This window comes from Arachis hypogaea, chromosome 11 (assembly GCF_003086295.3).
Source record: "Arachis hypogaea cultivar Tifrunner chromosome 11, arahy.Tifrunner.gnm2.J5K5, whole genome shotgun sequence".
Lineage (NCBI taxonomy): Eukaryota > Viridiplantae > Streptophyta > Magnoliopsida > Fabales > Fabaceae > Arachis > Arachis hypogaea.
The window spans coordinates 13,663,815-13,686,276 of record NC_092046.1 but is presented as its reverse complement, the minus strand read 5'-3'; the positions used below and the strand labels follow the sequence as shown (position 1 = coordinate 13,686,276).

General features: G+C 37.0%; 2 protein-coding genes and 1 pseudogene across 2 annotated transcripts; 2 read left to right on the top strand and 1 right to left on the bottom strand.

Moving 5' to 3' along the window:
- Positions 1-364: 364 nt before the first annotated feature.
- On the bottom strand, positions 365-4,573 carry LOC112720325 (uncharacterized; annotated as a pseudogene).
- Positions 4,574-8,252: 3,679 nt separating this feature from the next.
- On the top strand, positions 8,253-8,669 carry LOC140176034 (zinc finger BED domain-containing protein RICESLEEPER 3-like). Its single transcript, XM_072205882.1, has one exon. The coding sequence runs from the start codon at positions 8,253-8,255 to the stop codon at positions 8,667-8,669; it is 417 nt and encodes a 138-aa protein (XP_072061983.1).
- Positions 8,670-16,155: 7,486 nt separating this feature from the next.
- On the top strand, positions 16,156-17,061 carry LOC112721021 (uncharacterized). Its single transcript, XM_025772110.1, has one exon. The coding sequence runs from the start codon at positions 16,156-16,158 to the stop codon at positions 17,059-17,061; it is 906 nt and encodes a 301-aa protein (XP_025627895.1).
- Positions 17,062-22,462: the final 5,401 nt, after the last annotated feature.

Sequence of the window (22,462 nt, the reverse complement as noted above, 5' to 3'; positions counted from 1 at the left end):
AAAAAGATTTATTTTTAATAATTTTTTTTGTAACAACTCAATGACATTCAAATTGTGCTAATTTGTTTCCTGGATAATATAAAAATTACTAAAATCTTTATCTGACGAAAGCCAATTCTCGTTGGATCTATATCATCTGTTCATATGTGCTATTTATTGAGTACCGAAAAGTCGAAAACACGGTCCATAGACAATTAATTAACCATATATAAAGAAACCAATTAAAGTATTTGGATTTTTTTTTTTTTGGTGACATTAAAGTATTTGGATTAATTTGTCTATTACTACTTTAAAGCTTTAACAAATGTGAATGTTTAGTCACCAAAAAAAATGTGAATGTTTTATTGAAAATTATAGGATAATATAACTTGAAAATTATAGGATCCTTGTAAACCAAGTGGATAGTGTTCTTGTTGGGTTTGGTGCACAAAATACATATAAAGATGATTAAACAAAATCCTTAATGATTGTCTCTCTATTTCCTTTTTACACCCAAACAGCACCATCGCTTGTTTCCTTGAACTATAGAAATTAGCATTCATTAACTTTTTTCCATCATCCCACAATTTATCATCATATCCAATAAAACCATCCCATATACTAAGCTAGGCAAGCAATAAAACTCCTATGCTGATTTCGTACAAAATTCATGGCGCAAAGCTTCCTCCAGTTTTTGGAATATAGCTGCAAACATCCCTGCAAAGAGCACACCACAAGGCTAAATAATTTTTATTCACTCAACCCATAGGAAGGCTGCAACAGTTAAAACTGCAGGAGTCAATGTAAAAGGCTGCAACACTGCAAATCATGTGAGGAGCCGACTCGCACAAGAATAAAAGATGATAAATCCATTGAAGGCACGGAAAAATAATAATATTGAACGTGTTTATATAATTCAGAGGAAGCACTCATTCATAAAATTTATCCTTTCAATTGACCACTGGCTTTTCAGCAAGAGAGGGAAATAACGCATAACTCCAAAGTCATTTATAGAGTCGGCTAGAGACTAATACCACTAAAACAACGAGAAATTTATTTAGAACAATACGAATTGGAAACTAAGACCAGTGAAAAAACCTGATAATGGGCTACTTCTATCCTGCAATGAACCCTTCACTAACAATGTCCCAGGGATCTGCTGAAAAACCTATTAGACGGATCAAATAATGTAAGGTTAATGTCACTTCTTCCAATCAAATCATTTTTAAAGCCAGTGAACAAGCAATCTTACCAAAATACGAAGGCTCCACCTATCAGAAGATCTTGGTCCATTTGAAGTCTCTCCTGTAGGTTGAAAACTGATGGATTTATTGATAACAGGTGAATGATTCTTCAAGACTGAATCACATTCATCTTTGGATGCTACAACCTATTGAAATGCAATCATGCTTAACAGGCACAGCCATCACAAGGAAACCAAATCAAAATCTGAGACTTAGAGGAAGTAGTCTTACATCCACTGTGAAAGCAGAGGTATTCAGTGTACATGACAGGCCATGCATAGAGAAGTAAGATTTTACAGCTTCCAATACATTAATGGCACCATGTTGGCGCGGAAGACCCTGAAAAATAAATTTGATTCATGTAATCTAAAATTAGGTGCAACGCAAAATGTGTAAGACATGCAACAATATATGGTATAGGCTCAACTGATAAGCATTTGAAGACAACTTTGCATCTATTTCAAATAAAGGAAGACATCTGCCAGAGACGAAACACAAGTGGAAAATTTCTTTAGTTTTGTCACTGTAATAATTATACAGTTGCCAGACTGAAAAAGAATATACCATACCTCAAGCATGAAGGACATGTTCTTCTGAGGCAAAGAAATCGATGGCTTCTGTATGGGTGGCAAGAAAGACCAAGCAAGCCCCCATCTGGATGTTCTGCCCTGGACAAATTCAGTCGTCTTCACTATGGTGACACCAACCTCCCAAAGTTTTGAAACAAGGGACTTGAGACTTGATTTTCTGCCTACCATTGAAGTGAACCACCTATGACCACATCAAAATAAATGAGCATGATTTTATTACAGGTAAAACAACATCGACAGAATGATATTTCTTATGTGAAAAAGTAATACCGAAACTGATGCTTCAGCACAACACTGTCTTCAATAATTCGAGCAACGAAGGCCTTCTCACCGCCAGGACAAACCATTTCCTTGGAAGTGCCACCGCAAGAAGTTTTTGGATTAAGTCCTGCTTCCTCCAAGCTTTCAAAGAAGGGTGGATTACACATGCAGAAATCAAATTTCTCATCATCCCTGACTACTCCAAGAAGTATGGGGGTCCATCATAGTTCTTATTCTCATGGACATTTGAATGAAGAGGTAATGAAGACAAAGACGGCCCTACCTCTTGGCAAATATCTATCCTGGTTCCACCATCATGGAACCCTTCAAGACACGGAGCCTTTTCGTTGTCTTCAACTTTTCTAATCTCAATCGACTCGGCAATATGTGGATTACTGTTAACATTCCTGGTGGCCCACTCAATTGCGACATCAGTCACATCTTCATATAAACAAAGTTGCGTTACAAAATGCATTTTCATTTCATCAAACACATAATGTGCATAAACAGATAAAAGACAAGATACCTGATCCAACAAAGGTCCAACCAAAAAGGGAAGCGCCAAGAAGCGGGTAAATGCAATTGGCGCCAGTGCCAATATCAAAACCCCTAACCTTCCCTTGCTGAGAAGAAATGAGGTTGGTTGGAATGATGTGAGAAGAGAGAAGGTCGTTGAGCCAGTGGATGTAGTTGGACCTGTTGGGGACAGTAGGGCAGAGGTGGCCGTCAGGGATCTGCCAGTGGAGGGAGTGGTCGTGAAGGAGGAGGACGCGGGTGAGTTCGCGGGTGGCGTTGAAGTCGGTCCAGTCGAGGAAAGGCCGGGCGGCGCCGCCGTGTGTGGAATAGTTGACGTAGCGACGGAAGGAAGGGTAGAGAGAAGCCAAGTGAGCGAAGTCTGGTGGGGTCTCAGCGTACTTGTTGTCTGGGTGAATGGTAGGTCGTTGCTTCTCTCTCTTCCTCTTCTTTCCAATTCCCCCCATAATCTTCAACAACAAACCCCAGAGAGCACATAATAATGTTCCAGGCCAAAAGTGTTCTATATTTGTATTTTAATTATTTTAATTATTAAAAAAATACTTATAAAAAAAGAGTTTTGTTATCCTGTGTTCTAAGAACATTGCTTAAGTATATTATAAAAAATATTTTAATATGATATACATATAAAATTATTTTATCACAGTGTATTAAAATTAAATTCATGTTATAATAAGAAGAAAAATCCACAATAAAGAATTTGTATGAAGACTTGGAGAGAACCATGTAGTGTTTAATTTACGAAAGATTATTAGAGACAACAATATGGATATTGAGAAATGCACTTACCTTCAGCTATCTTGCCAAAATTCGAAAATTCCTTTTGCAAAGTAGTCTCACCAGTAGTATATGGCAAATCTGCCTCCAAATAATTACAAATTGAAGTTACTATAAAGTACATTTAAAGCTCCAAAAGAAACAAAGTGCTCAAGCATGTAGATATCACAAGGAAAAAAATTACTTAAGGCATACAAAAAGATTACAGAAGACTCCACCAAATAATCCCTCAGAATTATGTAGATTAAACCTAAACAGAAGCTTAGAATTTGATAACAATGTTTCACTGTGTTACTGGAAGCCCATCTGTCTAGAAGTTGAAAGCATATAAGATAAAATGATTTATTAAAAGGAAGGGTACAAATGTGAAAAACAGAGATCCCACAACCTTGCATACAGATCACTCTAACAAGCTTAAAGAAAAGATTGGAAGTTTGCATGTAATTATCACCAATTCAATTCCTAACATCATGCATACAAATCCATCAGCAGTTACATCTGTTTGCCCACTATGATTTAATGTCAGCAAACACTCACAAATTTATCAGGGGCCAATCAAAAACCACTCCAACAATTTAGGCAAGATATCCACCACATTAATAATACTCCTTCAAATGACTAAGTTTCAGCTGCCTATACATTTTTGTAATATAAAATCCCTCGAAATTGCATTGGGCGTACACTTTTGTGCTACCCACATAAAAAAACTGCATTGCATCCTATGGGGTGGAGAATTTCTAACAAGCCTTCGCATAAAAATCGCTACTTTGCAAAGAAAAAGGATAAAAAGATTTGCTTGTTCTGAAGCGTGTGAAAGCCGAAAAAGACTCAATCAACAAGAGAGAGAGAGAAGGGCATGCAAGGCACATGAACAGCTAAAACAAATAGCATAACATAGCAGAGAGAGAGAGAGAGATGAGATGATTACTCTTAACAAGGATTTTGCTTGCAAGAGGATAGGAATGAGGTGCGAACTTGAGAAAAGAAGATTGCTGTGTGCGGAATTCTGCTCTAACGCTTGCAAAGGGCTTTGGGTATACAGGGAACGAAGCCAGCATCATGTTCATCAAATCAGTGCAGTTGTTACTTCTTCAGATCACAGCAGCCACAAAAATCCTCAGTCACCAGAGCTCTAGTGTCCAAATTCCCAAACTGTGTGAATTGTGACCTGGGAAATGGGAGTGGAATTGGAAGCCATGTTTCTTACTTTCTTAGGTTTTTGGGCTTGCTTGGCTAAACTTTTATCAAAAGATTTGTTTCAAGCATAGTTATCATAATCGAACCGTTAATCAACTGGGTTATATGATTGGGTCACTGGGTTATTGGTTCAATCGGTGGGTCATTGATTCACCTGATTAACTTAATCATAATTAAAAAAATATAAAATTACATAAATAAAATTAAAATAATGTCTTAAAACTTAAAATGCAAGTCTTTACAAACATTAATAATTTAATATAAAGTCTTAAACGTAACTAATAATCTAAAAAATAGATAATAAACTAGTCTCTAGTACAAAATATCCTCTCAATTTAAATCAACAAGAACAAGTAAAAGATAACACAATCACTGATGAGGCTGGCGTTTCTGATGGGGTTTGAGATGAAGACATTTTTAAAATTCTAGCAAAAGAAACCAAAAATGTTTTCAGCAACAAAAGATTAAGGGCTTGTTTGGGTGAGCTTCTAAGAAAAGATCTTTTTTCGAGTTATCTTTTTTTAAAAGATCTTATGGAGAAATGGAGAAGTAAAAGTAATTTTATATTTTGATATCTCATACAAAAAGATCTTTTTATCTATCAATTATGTTTGGGTATAACAATATAAAAGTACTTTTTTGTTTATTTATTACATGAAAAACATCTTTTTTTTTAAGATAAAAAATATCTTTTAAAAAAAGATGTAAATTACAGCTTCTCAAAAAAGATATTTTTTTTATTTTTCTAGTGCTTTTACTTTTACTACTAGAAATTTGCCAAACACGCTAAAAAATAAAAAAAAGATATTTTTTCATTGAAAAAAAGATCTTTTTTGAACAGAATAATGGCGCCCAAACAAGCACTAAATTAAATCAGTTTTTAAGCAACACAGCAACCACCACCATTCCACCAAAGTTCACTGACTTTGTGATTCAACAAAGTGAACAAACAGCAATTCAAAAAAAGCACCAGCAACAAACAATAGCAGCTCTAAAAAACACAGCAACTCTAAAACACAGCAACCAGCAACAAACAACAACACTAAAAAACAAAATGCAACATCAGCAGCCACCAGATTCAAGTTCAACAATAATTCTAACTAAAGTAATAACCACCAGATTCAATAACAACTCTAAAAAATCAAATACAATAGTAATAACCACTAGATTCAATAACAATACTAACTAAAATATGCTCAGCTTCAACAACTCTAAAATTCAATTACAAATTTACAACAGTCAACAGCAACACCAGGTTCAGTATTCAACAATTCCAGTGAAAGACCAGGGTCAAAAACTTGAAGGGAGCTCACCTGGATAACTGGTTCCTAGACTGCGACCAAGAAGATGACCACCACCACCCGACTGACCCGAGGGAGCAGATGCAGAGCCAGAGATGCTGCCTGATTTCTGTCTTCCGTGAGCTTTCTGCCGCTGACGAAGTGAACACAGGGCAGGAGCACGGGACCGCGACGACGACGAGGTGAGAGACTGATAGAGCGACAGGGTGAGGGCGTGAGGCCGTGACCGAGAGAGACCGATAGTGACGAGGTGAGTGGAGAGGTGATGAAGTGACGAGATGAGGGGAGACACGATGGAGAGACGAGGTGAGGGCGAGGGTGAGCGACTGCCGAGTGCCGACGACGAAGGAGCAGAGAGACGAGGCTGGGGGGTTCCACACTTCCCCTGGAATCAGATTGATTTCTCAATTCTCATATTTGAATCTATGGGGTGAGGGGGGGGGGAATAGCATTAGGGTTTCGTTGAAAGGGGAGTAGGGCTGGCAATACATACCCTACCCTACCCGGCCCAATCCGTTCGGGTAGGGTAGAGTGCGGTTCGGGAAGGCCTACGGGTAGGGTAGGGTAGGGTTAGGGTGTACCCTACCCTACCCTATCCGTACCCCCCATATATAACATGTTTTTAAAAATTTATATGCATAGTGAAGGAGGTGAGAGTTAAACCCTCAACCTCCTTCATGTGTAGCAAGTAAGTAACCACTAAGTTAGTTACTTACTTTGATAATATATTGCATTTGTATATTTATAAAGTTACCATAAAATAAAATTTAAACAAAAATAAAAATCATATATATAATTCAAGATTCAGAAATCACTCATTAGAAACCCTAAGACTATGTGGGAGGCTGGTACTCTGGTAGCGCCATTTCTTTCCAAGTTTCTTCCCAAGCCAAAAGCCTCAGACCTCGGTGCTCCATTTCCCCAACTCTCCTTCTTCGTTCCTCGTTCCTCCATTGTCGCCACTCTTCTTCCTCCTTTGTGCTCTCCTCGTAATGCTGCTGATTCGTGACCTTCTCTCCTCTCTATGCTGCTGCTCTGTTTTCTTCTTGGCATGTACTTTACGTTTGAATCTGTGAAAATTGGGGCTTTACTGGTGGTGAATCATAAGTCTTTCATGCTAGAGTTTGATTAGATGATGTGATTGGTAGCTGTAGGGAAGTAGCTATACCAAAAATAAGAGAGAGAGAAAAAATAAAAACCAAGTTCATGTAATTATTCGGTCCTACTATTACAGTTTATGCAATATCCATGTGTATATATATGCCTTAGCATTACACCATAATTATCTGTATTATTTAGTTTTATTCAATACTTGCTGTGTCCAACTAGCTTAGTTTTGTTTTCTTGGAATGTAAATACTTGAATTGATCAAATTTGTTGCTTCAGATTTACAGTTGATGTGAATGCAATATATATTGAAAAATTGTATTCTTAAATATTATCCTAAAAAAAATTTAATTTTACGATGATAAAAAAATAAGGCCCTCAAATAAGTTGGGGTCAGAACTTGGCAAAATTTTTCAATATGAAGTCAGGTCATAAAAGAAATTTTCAATTTTTATAAAAGGATATTAATTTTTTTAAGGACAGAAACTTGTAATTGAAAGAAAAAGCGAAAGGATATTATTTTTTATAATAATTTTCAGCTTTACTTATGTTCCTGCTCCTCATTCAAGTGAAGTTTTCTCTAATGCATTAATGAAAGTTTTGTTGGAGTGGAACTTAGATAGAAAATTATCAACTATTACATTGGATAATTGTTCTACAAATGATACTATGATTGATGTGTTGTTGGGACGTTTAGATTCAAATTATTTGTTGTTAGGGGGTAAGTTATTGCATATGCGTTGCTGTACTCATATTTTAAACTTAATTGTGAAGGATGGTTTCAATTAGTTAAAGAAAATGTGGAGAAAATTCGTAATAGTGTGGTGTATTGGACTTCAACTAGTAAAAGACATGAAACCTTTGTGAGTTGGTGTAGTAAGTCAGGTGTTTCCTTTACCAAAAAATTATCTCTTGATTATATGACTAGATGGAATTCCACTTATGTGAGGTTAGAAACTGCATGGTTGTACATAGATGTCTTTGCTCGACTAAAACAAAAAGACCCCAATTATAAAAGTGTGCCAAGTAATGAGGAATGGGAACTTGCAAAAGAAATTTGTGGTAAATTAAAACTTTTTTATGATGTGACTCAGTTGTTTTCTGGAACTCAAGTTCCAACTGCCAACATTTACTTTAATAAAGTATGTGAGATACATGTTGGATTGGAAAAATAGGTTGTTTCTCCTAACCTAGTTATTAGTAGCATGGCATGTATGATGAAGAGAAAGTTTGATAAGTATTGAGAAGAAATTCATGGCATTATGGGTGTTGCTGCAATTCTAGATCCTAGGTATAAGCTTGATGGGTTTGAATATAAGTTTGCTAGGGTATGTGAAGATCCTAATGAATGCACAAGGAAAGTTGAGAGAATCAAACAAGCATGTTATGAGTTACTTCATGAATATCAAAAGAATACATCTAATTCAAGCAATATGTCAATGGAATCTACACAAGAGCTTAGGGTTAATGCAGATGAAGATGATGATGTTGGTTATCAATTGTATATTAGACAAAAGAAGAAGGAAAAAGGTTCATTTGTGAAGACGGAATTTGATCACTATGTAGAGGAAGATGTTCATCCTTTAACTCCTGATTTTGATATATTAGCCTGGTGGAAGATAAATGGAGTTAGGTTTCCAACTCTTCAGAAAATTTCAAGAGACATATTTGCTATTTGATAAACCATTATTTTATGGTTTATCTTGTGTCTAATTGAGTGGTTTCACCAAGTCTTCACCCACTTATTCATACTAATTGCATGATTTTATAATTCCTTCCTAATATTATTCTATGGTTGAAAACTTGCTACCTAGAGATCTTTAATTTATATATTTTAATTCTCCTTTATACCATTCGATGCCGTGATCCGTGTGTTAAGTGTTTCAGGCTTTATAGGGCAGGAATGGCTTAGAGAATGGAGAGCAAGCTTGCAAAAATGGAAGAAACACAAGAAACTAAGGAGATGACCAGCGAACACTAACGCGTGCGCATGGCTCACGCGAACGCGCGGAATAGAGAAAATCGCAGCGACGTGAACGCGTGCCTGACGCGTACGCGTGGATAGGAGTCTGCACGAATGACGCGAACGCGTGAACGACGCGCTCGCGTGACAAGGAAAATCGCTAAATGATGCGAATGCATGGACGACGCATACGCGTGACCTGCGCGATCTGCAGAATTAACAGAAAATGCTGGGGGCGATTTCGGGCCACGTTCTAACCCAATTTTTGGTCCAAAAACACATAATAAAGCCAGAGAATGTGCAAAAACTCAGAAAGTATCAACACACATTAAGATACATTCTTATTAGGATAGTTTTAAGGTTTTCTCTACATTTATAGTTAATTAGTTTTATGCTTTTAGATATTGAAGAAGTCATTACTTCCGTTGAAGATATCATTCTAATTTGTTTACTCTGTCCCTTACTCTTCCATATCCTTATTTACTTTATTTAAGAGTTATAATTGGATTATTTTCATGAATTGTTAGTGCAGAGAATTACTTTTCCTTTTTATTAATTTTAAATCCTTATTTTATTTAATTTCATCATGGCTTCTTATATTTTTATGAGCGTTACATTCATGTCAATGGAGTAGATTCCATACTTGACATGGGGGTTGTTTAAAAGGAGACACTTGAGTTGGAAGGCTTACGTGTTGATTAATCTGTACGTTGTTGGCTAGTTCTGTATTTACTAACGCTAGACCTTCCTAAGGGAGAGGACTAGGATTTGCGAATAAGGGTTAGCTTAATCACTTGACTTTCCTTTATTTAGTAAGGGTTAACTAAGTGAAAATAACCACCTCTTTAATACTACACCTAAGAGATCCCAACAAGGATAGAACTTCCAGTTAATCATTCCCCCAGTCAAGGCTTTTTAATTAGAATATCAATAATTATTCTTAGTTAATTTTTATTGCTTCAATTTACAATTATTTGATTGCTCATTATTCAACTCTCAAAACTCTCGAAAAATTCCTAATTAATAAAATAGCATACTTTCTCGCAACTCATTGGGAGACGACCTGGGATTCATACTCCTAGTATTTTTATTCTAAAATTTTTGTGACACCCTTTCTAAATTGGTGAGGCGAATTTTAGCTGGTTAAGAGCTATACTTGCAACGCTGCTCTCTTATTTGAAAATCTCTTAATTGGCCTAACTTCTGTCACGCACCACTATTCCTGTGTCTACTGTTGCTTCTGAGTCTTCTTTTAGCACAAGTGGTCGTATAATTGCTACTCATCGTGGTAGTCTTCATGAAGATACGGTAGAAGCTCTTATGTGCAATCAAAATTGGTTGTGGGTAGAATATTATAAAAGAGGTTATTTATGTTTTCAAGTTTTGTAATTTGTTTAGAAATTATAATTATGTTAAAATTATATATAATAAAATTGTTGTATTTGATTTTTAGGTGGAAAATCTGATTATCAAACTGCTAATGAAGATGATGATGCATTTTCTGAACTGACGGAAGAATAATGTTGCAAGAACTTGGAATTAAAAGAAATGTTTGAAGACATTTATCTTTGTTTATGTTATTTTAATTTTATTAAGAACTTGATAATTATGCTATTTGTAATTTTATGTTCGATTTGTTTAGAACTTTATTGTGTTTAATTTTAATTTAAATTTAGTTTTTTATTTTATTAATATAACAATATGTATGTTTGTAATTTTATGTTGAATTTATTTAAGATTTTATTGTCTTTTATTTTAATTTGAATTTAGTTGTTTATTTTTTATTTTATTAATATGTATGAAATTTAGAATGATTGAGTTTTATATTTATTTTTAAAAAAAATTAATATTTCTGCGGGTAGGGTAGGGTTTTGTAATTTAGGGTGCGGGTAGGGTACGGGTTGAGAGATTCTCAACCCGCGGGTAGGGTAGGGTAGAGTTTTATTGAGATTTTCTACTCGCAGGTAGGGTTAGGGTAGGGTCCAAACCCTACGCTATCCTATCCATTGCCAGCCCTAAAGGGGAGGGGTCTGAAAACCAAATGACGCCGTTTCCATTTGTTTTTTTTTTTTTTTAAAAGTACAACCTGAACCGGGTTGAATTAACCGGTCGGATTACCAGTTTTAACGAAAATCCGTCAAGTCGAACCGGATTCCACTGCGTTCCATGCATAATTGGTTCGACGAGTGACTCGGCCCGACCAAATAATCGGGTGACCAAATTTCCAGTCGAACCAGTCGGGTCGAGCCAGATTTGATAACTATAATTTTAAGTGATTTTTTCAAAAAAATTTTAAAAAATAAAAATAATTTTATATTTAAATATTTTACTACGTACCTCTTCGAATGAGTGTAACGATTTGTTACACCGTTTCACATAGTTGAACAAAGAGAACTGGCGGACGCCGCGTAGTTCTTTCCTTGTAGGAATCGCTTTCTTTCTAAACTATTAATGATAATTATAATATGAGACCACCAAGTAAAAATATTTTTTTATTTAATAATTATTTTTGGATACGATAATATAAAAAATTATTTATTTATAATATTAAAAATATCTTTTTAAATAAAAAATAAAAAATATAAAAATTATAATTTTTAAAAGTTAATGTTTTTATTATTAAAATTTTGTTAAATATATTAAAAAATAAAAAGATTTATTTTTATTAAAATCTTTACCTGACGAAAGCCAATTTTCGTTGAATCTATATAATCTATTTATTTTTCTTTACTTTTTAACTAAAATGAATCCTCTCTTCTCTCTCTTTTAGGAACCTCTTCTAAGGTTTGAGAAGAGTAGCGTACAAACATCCGTTTTATCGTATTCCGGTCCCACTAGCACTAATAGTGGAATGAATTTTTCTTGGCGATGTCCTGAAACAAACAAAATAGAGAATAAAACAGTACACGTAGATCTTGTAGAACATAAAGCAGAGGATGAAGAATCTCTTATAGTGTATGGCGAAGAAGACATAAGCGAAAGAATCAAAGAATGTCTGATAAGCATTATTGGAAGACTAGTCACAAACAAAAACATCAACATGGCATGAATCCAATCAGCTATGTACAATATATGGAAGAAACCAAAAGGATTCAGAGTCACTGAAGTCAAACCCAAAACTTACCAGTTCTTCTTCAAGAATGAGGCAGATCGAAATAGAGTTATAAGAGGTAACCCTTGAACCTTTAGAAATATCTGGCTTATAATAAATAAATGGGACAGGGATGTAGAAAAATAGGAACAAGAGCTTGAACATGTGGACATAAAAATGCAAATCTGGGATCTCCTATACAAAATGCTAAAACTTGGTAGAAAGATCACTGCTTGCATGGGAAAGGTCAAAGAGTGTGAGCTATTTGAAGTAGGAAAGGACCAAGAGAGGTTTATAAAGGCTACGGTAAAGATGAAAAAAGACACACCTTTCATGAAAGGCACAAATGTAGGAAGCAAGAAGGACGGCCTCACCTAGGTCAGTTTCAAGTTCGAAAAACCTCCAACCATATGCTATTATTGTGGCAGAACTGGCCATGAGGAAAACACTTGTGGCAAGGCAGAAAAAGATGAAACTGAGGGAAAGAAAAAATCCAAGAACTTAGGCCCCTGGTTAAAAGCTGAAATAGTAGGAAGCAAAGTGGAGAAAAAAGCTGAAGAAGAAGGAAAAACTGAACCAAACAAAGGCAAAAGAGAGGAACATCAAAGAAAGAAACTCACTGTTAAGCTGATGGAAAAACTGGCCACCCTGTCAATGTCGGACTCAATAGAGACTGACGTTAGAGAAGGGACAAGCCAGGCCCCTGCGATAACTCTACCAGGAACCTTCTCTCAACGAAAGGACCTGGAAGAAGTTAACAAAAAGGGGATAGAAATCCAAAAACTTTCAGATGAAGAAACAACACAAAGTGAAGATGCAAAAGAAGAAACAAGGAAAAAGAAAGAGAGCAATAGTCCAAAAGAACAGAACTGTAAATTGGAAGGAAATATGAAAAAAAAAACAAAAATTTCCAAGAAAATCTGATTGGAGTAGGAGAATCAGTCCTTAAAGAAATCACAAATCAAAATTCAAACAAAGAACAAACAATAGGGAGGAGATGAAAAAGACAAGCAAGAGAAGCCCCTACTAGCCCCAAATCGAAGATAGGAAAGGAAAACAAAAGCCCAAAGAAGAAGGCAAACCAAACAGAGGACATGGACATAGATGGAGAAGCAACACAATCAAAGAAGCAGACAAGGGACCCAACATCAAAAACGGCGGAGGCTGCTGGGTAGCCCTGCCAACAACAATGAAAATACTAAGCTAGAATTGCCGTGGGCTTGGGAACCCATGGACAATTAGAGCTCTAAATAAGCTCATTAAACAAAAAGCTCCCAACCTTGTTTTTCTCATGGAGACAAGGAAGAAGTCAGAAGAAATTATGAGGCTAAGGCTTAAGGGTAGAATGCAGAATATAGTTGGAATGGACTGAAATGGAGATGGAAGACAGAGAGGGGATGGGCTGGCAGTGCTATGGAACAGAGAGATTGAAGTCAACATAACCTCCATGTCAAAAAACCACATCGACATGGAGATATAAGTAAAGGGCAGCAACCACAAATGTAGAGCAACCAGATTTTATGGATGGCCAGAAAACCAAAATAAGCAAGCGAGCTGGGACCTATTGAGATCTCTTGGACAAGCATCATCAATGCCATGGGTGGTCTTCGGTGATTTTAACCAAGTGTTGAACCAACAAGAAAAATTAGGGGGAAGTCCAATCACATATGCTCAGGTAAAGGGATTTCAAGAAGTTGTCCAAACAAGCAAACTTCTTGACCTCGGCTTCGTAGGACACTCTTTTACATGGTCAAATGGGTAAGCGGGAAACAACAACATTCAAGAGCATTTGGACCAAGCAATGGCAACTCTTGACTGGAAAGAAGCCTTTCCAAAAATGACAATCCAACACCTAACAAGGTACAAATCAGATCACTGCCCAATCTTTCTTAACTTGTACGGGGAAACTAAGAGAAGGAAAAAGAGCCAACATAGGTTTAGATTCGAAGAGTTGTGGCTGACCAGCAAAGATTACGATCAAGTCGTGGAAGAAGCTTGGAAGGAGAGACCAGGAAACACAAAAGAAAAAAATAGAGCTTTGTGGTGAGAGATTGGACAGCTGGGGTCAAAGGATTTTTGGTGACATTCCAAAGAGAATTAAGAAGGCCGAAAAGGCTCTAGAACAGCTGAATAGCCTACCTCAAGATGAAGAAACACTGAGAAGAACAAAGATGGAAGAAGAAGAGCTGGATGATCTTATAAGGATGGAAGAAATATGGTGGAGCCAAAGGTCGAGAGCAAACTGGCTAAAATATGGGGATAAAAACACCAAATTTTACCACCATAAAGCCTCACAACGAAAGAGAAAGAATTGGGTGCAAGCTATAGTGGATGATACAGGAATCAAATACGAAAATGAAGAACAAATAGAAGGGGTAATGAGGAGTTTTTTTGAAAAGTTGTTCACAGCCGAGGAAACCTTTGAAGTGGAAGAAACAGTGAAAGTGGTTAGAGGCCGTATAAATGCAGAAAGGTTCAACATTCTCAATGTTGATTTTACCAAAGATGAAGTATACCAAGCGTTACAACATATGAATCCAACGAAAGCCCCGGGGTCGGATGAAATGTCAGCCCTATTATACCAAAAAATGTGGAAGTTTGTGGGAAACAAAGTAACCGAAACAGTTCTAAAAATCCTAAATGAGGGAGCTGATCCAAAGGAGATAAATCACACCTACATTTGCATGATTCCTAAAGTGGAGAAGCCAAGACACACGAGGGATTTTAGACCAATTTTGTTCTGCAATGTGATCCTCAAGCTGGCTACCGAAACAATGGCGAATAAGTTAAAGATTATCCTCCCTCAGATAATAGGGGAGAATCAAAGCGCTTTTGTCCCGAACAGACTTATAACGGACAATGGATTAATAGCCTTTGAAATCTTCCACTACATGAAGAAGAAGAAGACCTTAGGGAACAAAGGCTATGTAGGAATGAAGCTAGACATGGATAAAGCATATAATAGGGTGGAATGGGACTTCTTGAGGGCTATCCTAACGGCTATGGGATTTCCGGAAAGATGGATTCAGACCGTATGAAACTATGTGAGCTCAACCTCCTTCTCTATCCTACTCAATGGTACCCCCCACCAAAACCTTTCAGCTCTCGAGAGGATTACGACAGGGGGACCCCTTATCCCCCTACATCTTCATTCTATGCGCTGAAGTTTTGTCAGGAATTCTTGTAAAAGCACAAAACAGCAGGTTGATACAAGGGATTAAGATAACACGTAATGGATCGGAGACCAACCACTTATTCTTTCATGATGACAACATCCTCTTTACAAGAACCTCGGATCGGGAGATACAAGCAGTAAAAGAAGCCCTGATTTCTTACCAACTTGCTTCAGGACAACGCATAAACTTGAACAAGTCGGAGATGGCTTTTAGCCGAAATGTGCCAACAAACAAACAAATTCTTATACAAGAGCGGATGGGGATAAAGGCTGTGGAAGGACACTCGAAGTACCTTGGACTCCCAACCTTTGTTGGAAGATCCAAGAAACAAGTTTGTGAATTCGTCCAGGATAGAGTGTGGAAGAAATTAAAGGGTTGGAAGGAAAAACTCCTCTTAAGAGTTGGGAAAAAGGAGCTAATCAAAGCGGTGATCCAATCAATACTCACTTATATAATGGGTTGCTTTCGATTACCAACAGGACTTTGCAACCACATTGTATCAATGACCAATAAATTCTATTGGGATCAAAAGACGGTGAAAGGAAAATACACTGGATAAAATGGGATAAACTTTGTCAGTCAAAATAAAATGGGGGATTGGGCTTTCGAGATATGGAGGCTTTCAATATGGCCCTGTTATCAAAGCAAGGGTGGAGGTTAATGAAGAACCCTGAGTCGCTGGCAGCCAAGACCCTCAGTAGCAGATATTACAATAGAAAAGATTTTCTGAGCTTAGACATGGGTTTCTCCCCAAGTTTCACATGGAGAAGCATATGGCAAGCAAGGGGTGTGCTGAAAAAAAAGGGGGATGCTGGAGAATTGGAAATGGTGAAACAGTGAAGATTTGGAAAGACCCTTGGCTCCCTAAACAAAACGGATCAAAACCATGGTCGACCCGAACAACATTGAACCCAAACGCAAGAGTAGCAGAACTAATGCTAGAAGAAGAAAAGGAGTGGAACACATATCTAATCAACCAGATCTTTCTACCCTTTGAGGCCCAGCTACACATTCCTATTCCTAGATTTGATCAAGTGGACTGCTTCTATTGGAAAAAAGCTAGAGATGGTGAATTCAGAGTAAAATTAGCCTACCATAAACTAAGAGTCCAAACCAGATCACAATCAGAGATTTCTAAAAGAGAACAAAGTGAAGAACAAACCTGGAAAGATGTTTGGAGAATAAGGACACCACCCAGAGCTGTGAATTTCCTCTGGAGACTTCTCCACAAGTCTCTCCTTAAAAAAAAGAACTTGAATAAGAGGGGGATAAATTTCTCTCCTTTGTGTCCGAGATGCTGGGAAGATACTGAATCTAAAGAACACATATCCAGGGAATGTTGGTTTGCTAGAAAATTCTGGTTTGTATCTCCATTCATCCTGAGATCAGAAACAGGAATAGAAATATTTCCAGATGTAAAAGAATGGGTCAAAGAAATGATGGAAAATATTCAGAGTGAAAAGAGGGGTCTGTTTTGTACCTTGTTACAGCAACTGTGGAGAGCGAAAAATTCCCTCGTCTTTGAGGAAAAATCGGCACCGACCGAGGAAGAAGTACAAAAATCTTGCATGTGCTTTGATGAATTTTGGAAAGCTCAGATGATAGAAAAAATAAAACGCCCAATAGAGAAGCCCCAAATCTCAGTGAACCAAAAGTGGAAATGCCCACCAACCAACATAATGAAGATTAATGTAGATGCAGTGGTCCCACACGACATTAATGGAGGAGTTGGTGTTGTAATTAGGGATGAGATGGGAATCATAATGGCATTAGCAACCAAGGAAATACCTTATCTGCTTGAAGCACATGAAGCGGAAGCATATGCAGCATTTTGGGATTGAATTTTGCAAACGACTACTGTTTCTCAAAGTTGATTCTAGCAAGTGATAACATGAAGGTAATGGATGATCTCAAACAGAGAAGGTGTTTTACTTCTTGTTTTGGAACCTTTATCACTAATGCTATTTCACTTATTAGAAATTTTAGAGCTCATGAGTTAGCAACTTTAGCTCTTACCAATCCAAGTTGCATGTGGATGGAAGATGCCCCAAGCCATGTCCAGAATCTGGCTTTGTTAGACGTTCTTCCTTTTTCTAAATGAACTTTTCTTTATTTCAAAAATATATCATCTATTCATATGTGCTATTTATTGAGTATCGAAAAAACGGTCCATAGAGAATTAATTAACCATATATAAAGAAACTAATTAAAGTATTTGGATTAATTTGTCTATTACAGTATCACTTTAAAGCTTTAACAAATGTGAATGTTTTATTGAAAATTATAGGATAATATAACTTGAAACCCCCTATTGGAACCATTAAAGTTGTCTTCTTTCGTAACTATAGCTTGCTTTCAACTTAACATGAAACTTTTTCTTTTGATAGAGAAAAGTAGTTTGAATCTTGTTTTGAAATTTTGCCCCGCTGTGATTCTTTTTATAAACATTTAACATCAATTTTTAACCATTAACTGAATCTAGTCACATGATAAATGAATAAGAGAAAGTATAGAAAAACAATAATGATTGTAAATAATAATTAAAAAATAAAAATTAGATTAGTAATTAAACACATTCACAGTACATACGGTTACTTCCAATTTCACCATATTCTTTCAATCTCCGGTCCACGCCTGAAATTCGCCAACATCGATCTCCGGTCCATGCCCAAAATTTGACGTCGGTGCCAAAGACAGTCGTTCCGACGCATCATAACGCCACCGTTCCTCCTAACGCCGTTCAGACGCAGTCAAAACATGTCTGCTCCTGCACGCTGCCACAACCTTACCCCGCGCCGCTGTCCCCACGCCGATACCGCTGCAGCTTGACTGCGCGCCACCGTCCGTCCGCAGCCCATGCAGACAGAGCCGTAAAGAGCAACCCCACTCATCGCCGTCGTTGTTTAGGTTTGTATATGCTAATTTTTGTTCCGTTAATGGATTCCTCAATCGGTGAAGAAGGTTCTACAGCCCTATCTTCCTTAGATCAGTAATCATTATACTCAGACGACAATACTGTGGAGGTGCAAATTTTCGACAAGGTATTTATTTGAGGTTTTATTTGCATGCAGATGTTCATTTTACATACAAAATGAATGGTTGTTATTGTTGCAAATTCATTATTATATTTTATTTTACATATAAAAGGGATGAATGTTCCTTTTACTAGAAAAAGGATGGTTGTTTGATACAATCCATGGACCAAATCAAAGTGGCCTGAACCAAGAACTTGAGACTGAGGAAGGAATTGGGCCGAGCAATCAGAAAAGATCCAAAACAAAAGAGTGAGAAGGCCTCCAATTTGGATGAAGGACTACTATACTTGACAAAAGCGTGCAGCAGAAGAATAATTGTCATAGTTAGTTACGTAACAGAGTGAGTGGTATGTATAGAGAGAGTAGAGTGAGTGAGAGGCAATGATTCATTTTTTCTAGTAATTTGGTAAAGTCTTCTTCCCTGACTCGAATAGAGAATTTATTGTTATTTGTTCCTTGTCTGCTATATACATTCTCTTAATCTTCACTTTCCTATTATTCTCATATGCTTGATTGTGTGTTAATTCTAGTTGGAGTGTTACGGTGACTGTTATATTGCAGCGACTCATCAATTGGTGCTTTCTTTGAGAGTTACCGGAGATAACGGATGGAACTCACCTTACCCGATTGGAGGAGCTGACGCTCTCCAACAAGCAAGAAATCTTGACCCTAAGTCGCGGACTCGCCGAGGCTAACGAGAGGGCAACCGAAACGCAGTAGCAACTTACATCCTTAGACTTGTCCTTGCGGTCGATTGAGAAGTTGTTACGAGATACTATGAAGTTGAAGCAGAAAGTAGAAGATTCTGGCGAACCAAGGGGTAACTCGCCGATGGGTGACACTAGCCACAACTCTGGGGGAGGCAGACCCGAAGTGAACTGGGCCCATAACATTAAGGTAAAAATGGCCGAGCCAATGTTTGAAGGCGATGGGATAGATGATTGGGTTTTTTGAGCTCGACAATATCTTGAGGAAATCAATTTTCTCCTATTTATACACTTTCTAATTCTCTCATCAAGTACTTGGAGTGGGCTTTTTGGCCTTTGTTGCAGTGGGTCGGGATGGCACTTGATTGCAACTTCTAGGGGAATGTTGCATTCTCAAAGTGGGCGCAGCGTTCATTCACCCAAGCGTACGCGTGCTTTACGCACAAGCGTCCTTTTGTGTTTTTGTCCATCGACGCGTACGCGCCACATATGCGTGCGCGTCGCTGCCAACTTCAGCCTCAGCTATGCTGCGTGTCCCATTCACGCGTACGCATCTTCGATAGCGTTTTCTTATTGAGCGCTATGTTCGCACCAACAACGCTGCCCACGCGTGCGCATCCTCTACGCGTGCGCGTGGGTAGTAAGATATCAATTCCAGGTTTCAGCACCATCCACGCGTTCGCGTGCTTCATTCCAGATTCTCCATCGATGCGTGCGCATCTTGTACGCGTGCCCGTCGGCTGCGAGACTTCAATTCCAAATTTGATTTTTCTCGAAAATGCTCACTTAATGAATGTAGCGCTCTCTTTGAAACGAGCGCCAATCACTTCCACGCGTACGCGTCCTGCACGCGTACGCGTGGGTCTTCGAAAATAGTCCCTGACGTGTAAGCGTCCTGTACGCGTGCGCGTCGCTACTGAGCGTGGCGTTCTCTCTTTGAGCGCAGCGTTATTCTGCAGTGCCTTTCTTTCTCTTTATTTTCTCACCTAAAATCAACCAAACAAGCAATCAAAGTCTCACCAAAATCACCAGGTTTTTGCATCATTCATAATAATCACCTAATTATTGCATAAATCTCATGATTTTGTATAAAGTTAGTGATGTTTGATTGAATTAAGATAAACATAAAATTCCACTCCAATAACTTATTGTGCAAGAAAGTGCATAAAACCTAATGAAACAAATGAAAAATACTTGTGAAACTAGCATAAGATGACTTGCCATCACAAAGCAATCATCCTAAGTTGGTATGGGAAGGGGAAGTATAGGAGGAAAAGGACAACAATAATGAAGATGAACTACAAGGTGGTAAAATTCTTTTTTCCCTCTTATTTGTTCCCAGTATGTTCAATTGCATGATTGTCTACTATTTTCTTTGTATGTATGTGTGATTGCTCCTTGTGAATAAGCATAGTTTGATTGTTTGACTTGTAACATGTTGCTGTGATATTATGATTGTCACCTTGAATTTGGTGAGTCCAAAGTAATTTAGTTTCATGATCATAAACAACCAAGGTCCTTAAAGAAGAAGTTAGCATGAGCTTATAAGTATTGAGAAGCTAGCATGACTATTGTTGCTCAATTGCATTTGAATTTGTGAATTGAAGTTTTCATCTTGGACATTTTATAAAATTTTTGAAATCATGAAAACCTTGAAGAAGCAAATTACAAATAAGGCAAGAAAAGAAAAGGAAAATAATGAGAAAGCTGAAGGCTCTGAGTACAAATGACAAGTCAATTGTTAAGTACTCGTGGTGTTTATGTATCAAGCAAAAAACTTGAAAACAAAACACTTAGAGTCAAGGTTAGGCTCAAGTGCAAGGCACTCCCTCAAAGCTCAAGGCTCTGAGCATCAATGATTAGAGAGTCAAAAAGATAAGAAACAAAATGAGCTAAAAGATTCCTCTAATTAAATGCTTGTGGTGCTTATGTATCAAGTGGTAATACTTGAAAACAAAGCATTTAGAGTCGTAGCTTTACTTGTAACTCATGATGCAAAGCACCCGAAAGAAATAAGCCATAAACAGAATGAAAAGCTTGTTCAAGGAAGAAACTTAAGGAAAAAGATTTCATAAAATGAGCTAGATAGAGGCATCAATTATGTGAATCTCTTTTTGTGATTGTTGCATGCATAGAAAACTAGCTAACCATGAACATTACACTGCTATTCTTCTTACCTTGGATTGTCAAACTTTACTGCATAATTCTCTTCTTGCTTGGGGACAAGCAAGATTTAAGTTTGGTGTTGTGATGCCAAGGCATCCTTGCTTGTTTTTCTATGCGTTTTCACTGGATTTTAGTTTAGTTTTCATATAAATTTTGTTGATAAAGGAGCAAAAGTACTTCATATACCCTAGCAAACTTATATTCAAACCCATCAAGCTTATACCTAGGATCTAGAATTGCAGCAACACCCATAATGCCATGAATTTCTTCCCAATACTTATCAAACTTTCTCTTCGTCATACATGCCATGCTACTAATAACTGGGTTAGGAGAAACAGCCTATTTTTCTAATCCAATATGTATCTCACATACTTTATTAAAGTAAATGTTGGCAGTTGAAACTTGAGTTCCAGAAAACAACTGAGTCACATCATAAAAAAGTTTTAATTTACCACAAATTTCTTTTGCAAGTTCCCATTCCTCATTACTTGGCACACTTTTATAATTGGGGTCTTTTTGTTTTAGTCGAGCAAAGACATCTCTGTACAACCATGCAGTTTCTAACATCACATAAGTGGAATTCCATCTAGTCATACAATCAAGAGATAATTTTTTGGTAAAGGGAACACCTGACTTACTACACCAACTCACAAAGGTTTCATATCTTTTACTAGTTGAAGTCCAATACACCATACTATTACGAATTTTCTCCACATTTTCTTTAACTAAATTGAAACCATCCTTCACAATTAGGTTTAAAATATGAGCACAGCAACGCATATGCAATAACTTACCCCCTAACAACAAATAATTTGAGTCTAAACGTCCTAACAACACATCAATCATAGCATCATTTGTAGAATAATTATCCAATGTAATAGTTGATAATTTTCTATCTAAGTTCCACTCCAACAAAACTTTCATTAATGCATTAGAGAGAACTTCACTTGAATGAGGAGCAGGAACATAAGTAAAGCTGAAAATTATTATAAAAAATAATATCCTTTCGCTCTTTCTTTCAATTACAAGTTTCTGTCCTTAAAAAAAATAATATCCTTTTATAAAAATTGGAAATTTCTTTTATGACCTGACTTCATATTGCAAAATTTTGCCAAGTTTTGACCTCAACTTATTTGAGGGTCTTATTTTTTTCTCATCGTAAAATTAAATCTTTTTTAGGATAATATTTAAGAATACAATTTTCCAATATATATTGCATTCACATCAACTGTAAATCTGAAGCAACAAATTTGATCAATTCAAGCATTTACATTCTAAGAAAACAAAACTAAGCTAGTTGGGCACAACAAGCATTGAATAAAACTAAATAATAC

Excerpts from the sequence above, each read along its gene's own strand:
- LOC140176034 (XM_072205882.1), top strand. The coding sequence starts at position 8,253 with ATGGGTGTTGCTGCAATTCTAGATCCTAGGTATAAGCTTGATGGGTTT.
- LOC112721021 (XM_025772110.1), top strand. The coding sequence starts at position 16,156 with ATGCTAGAAGAAGAAAAGGAGTGGAACACATATCTAATCAACCAGATC.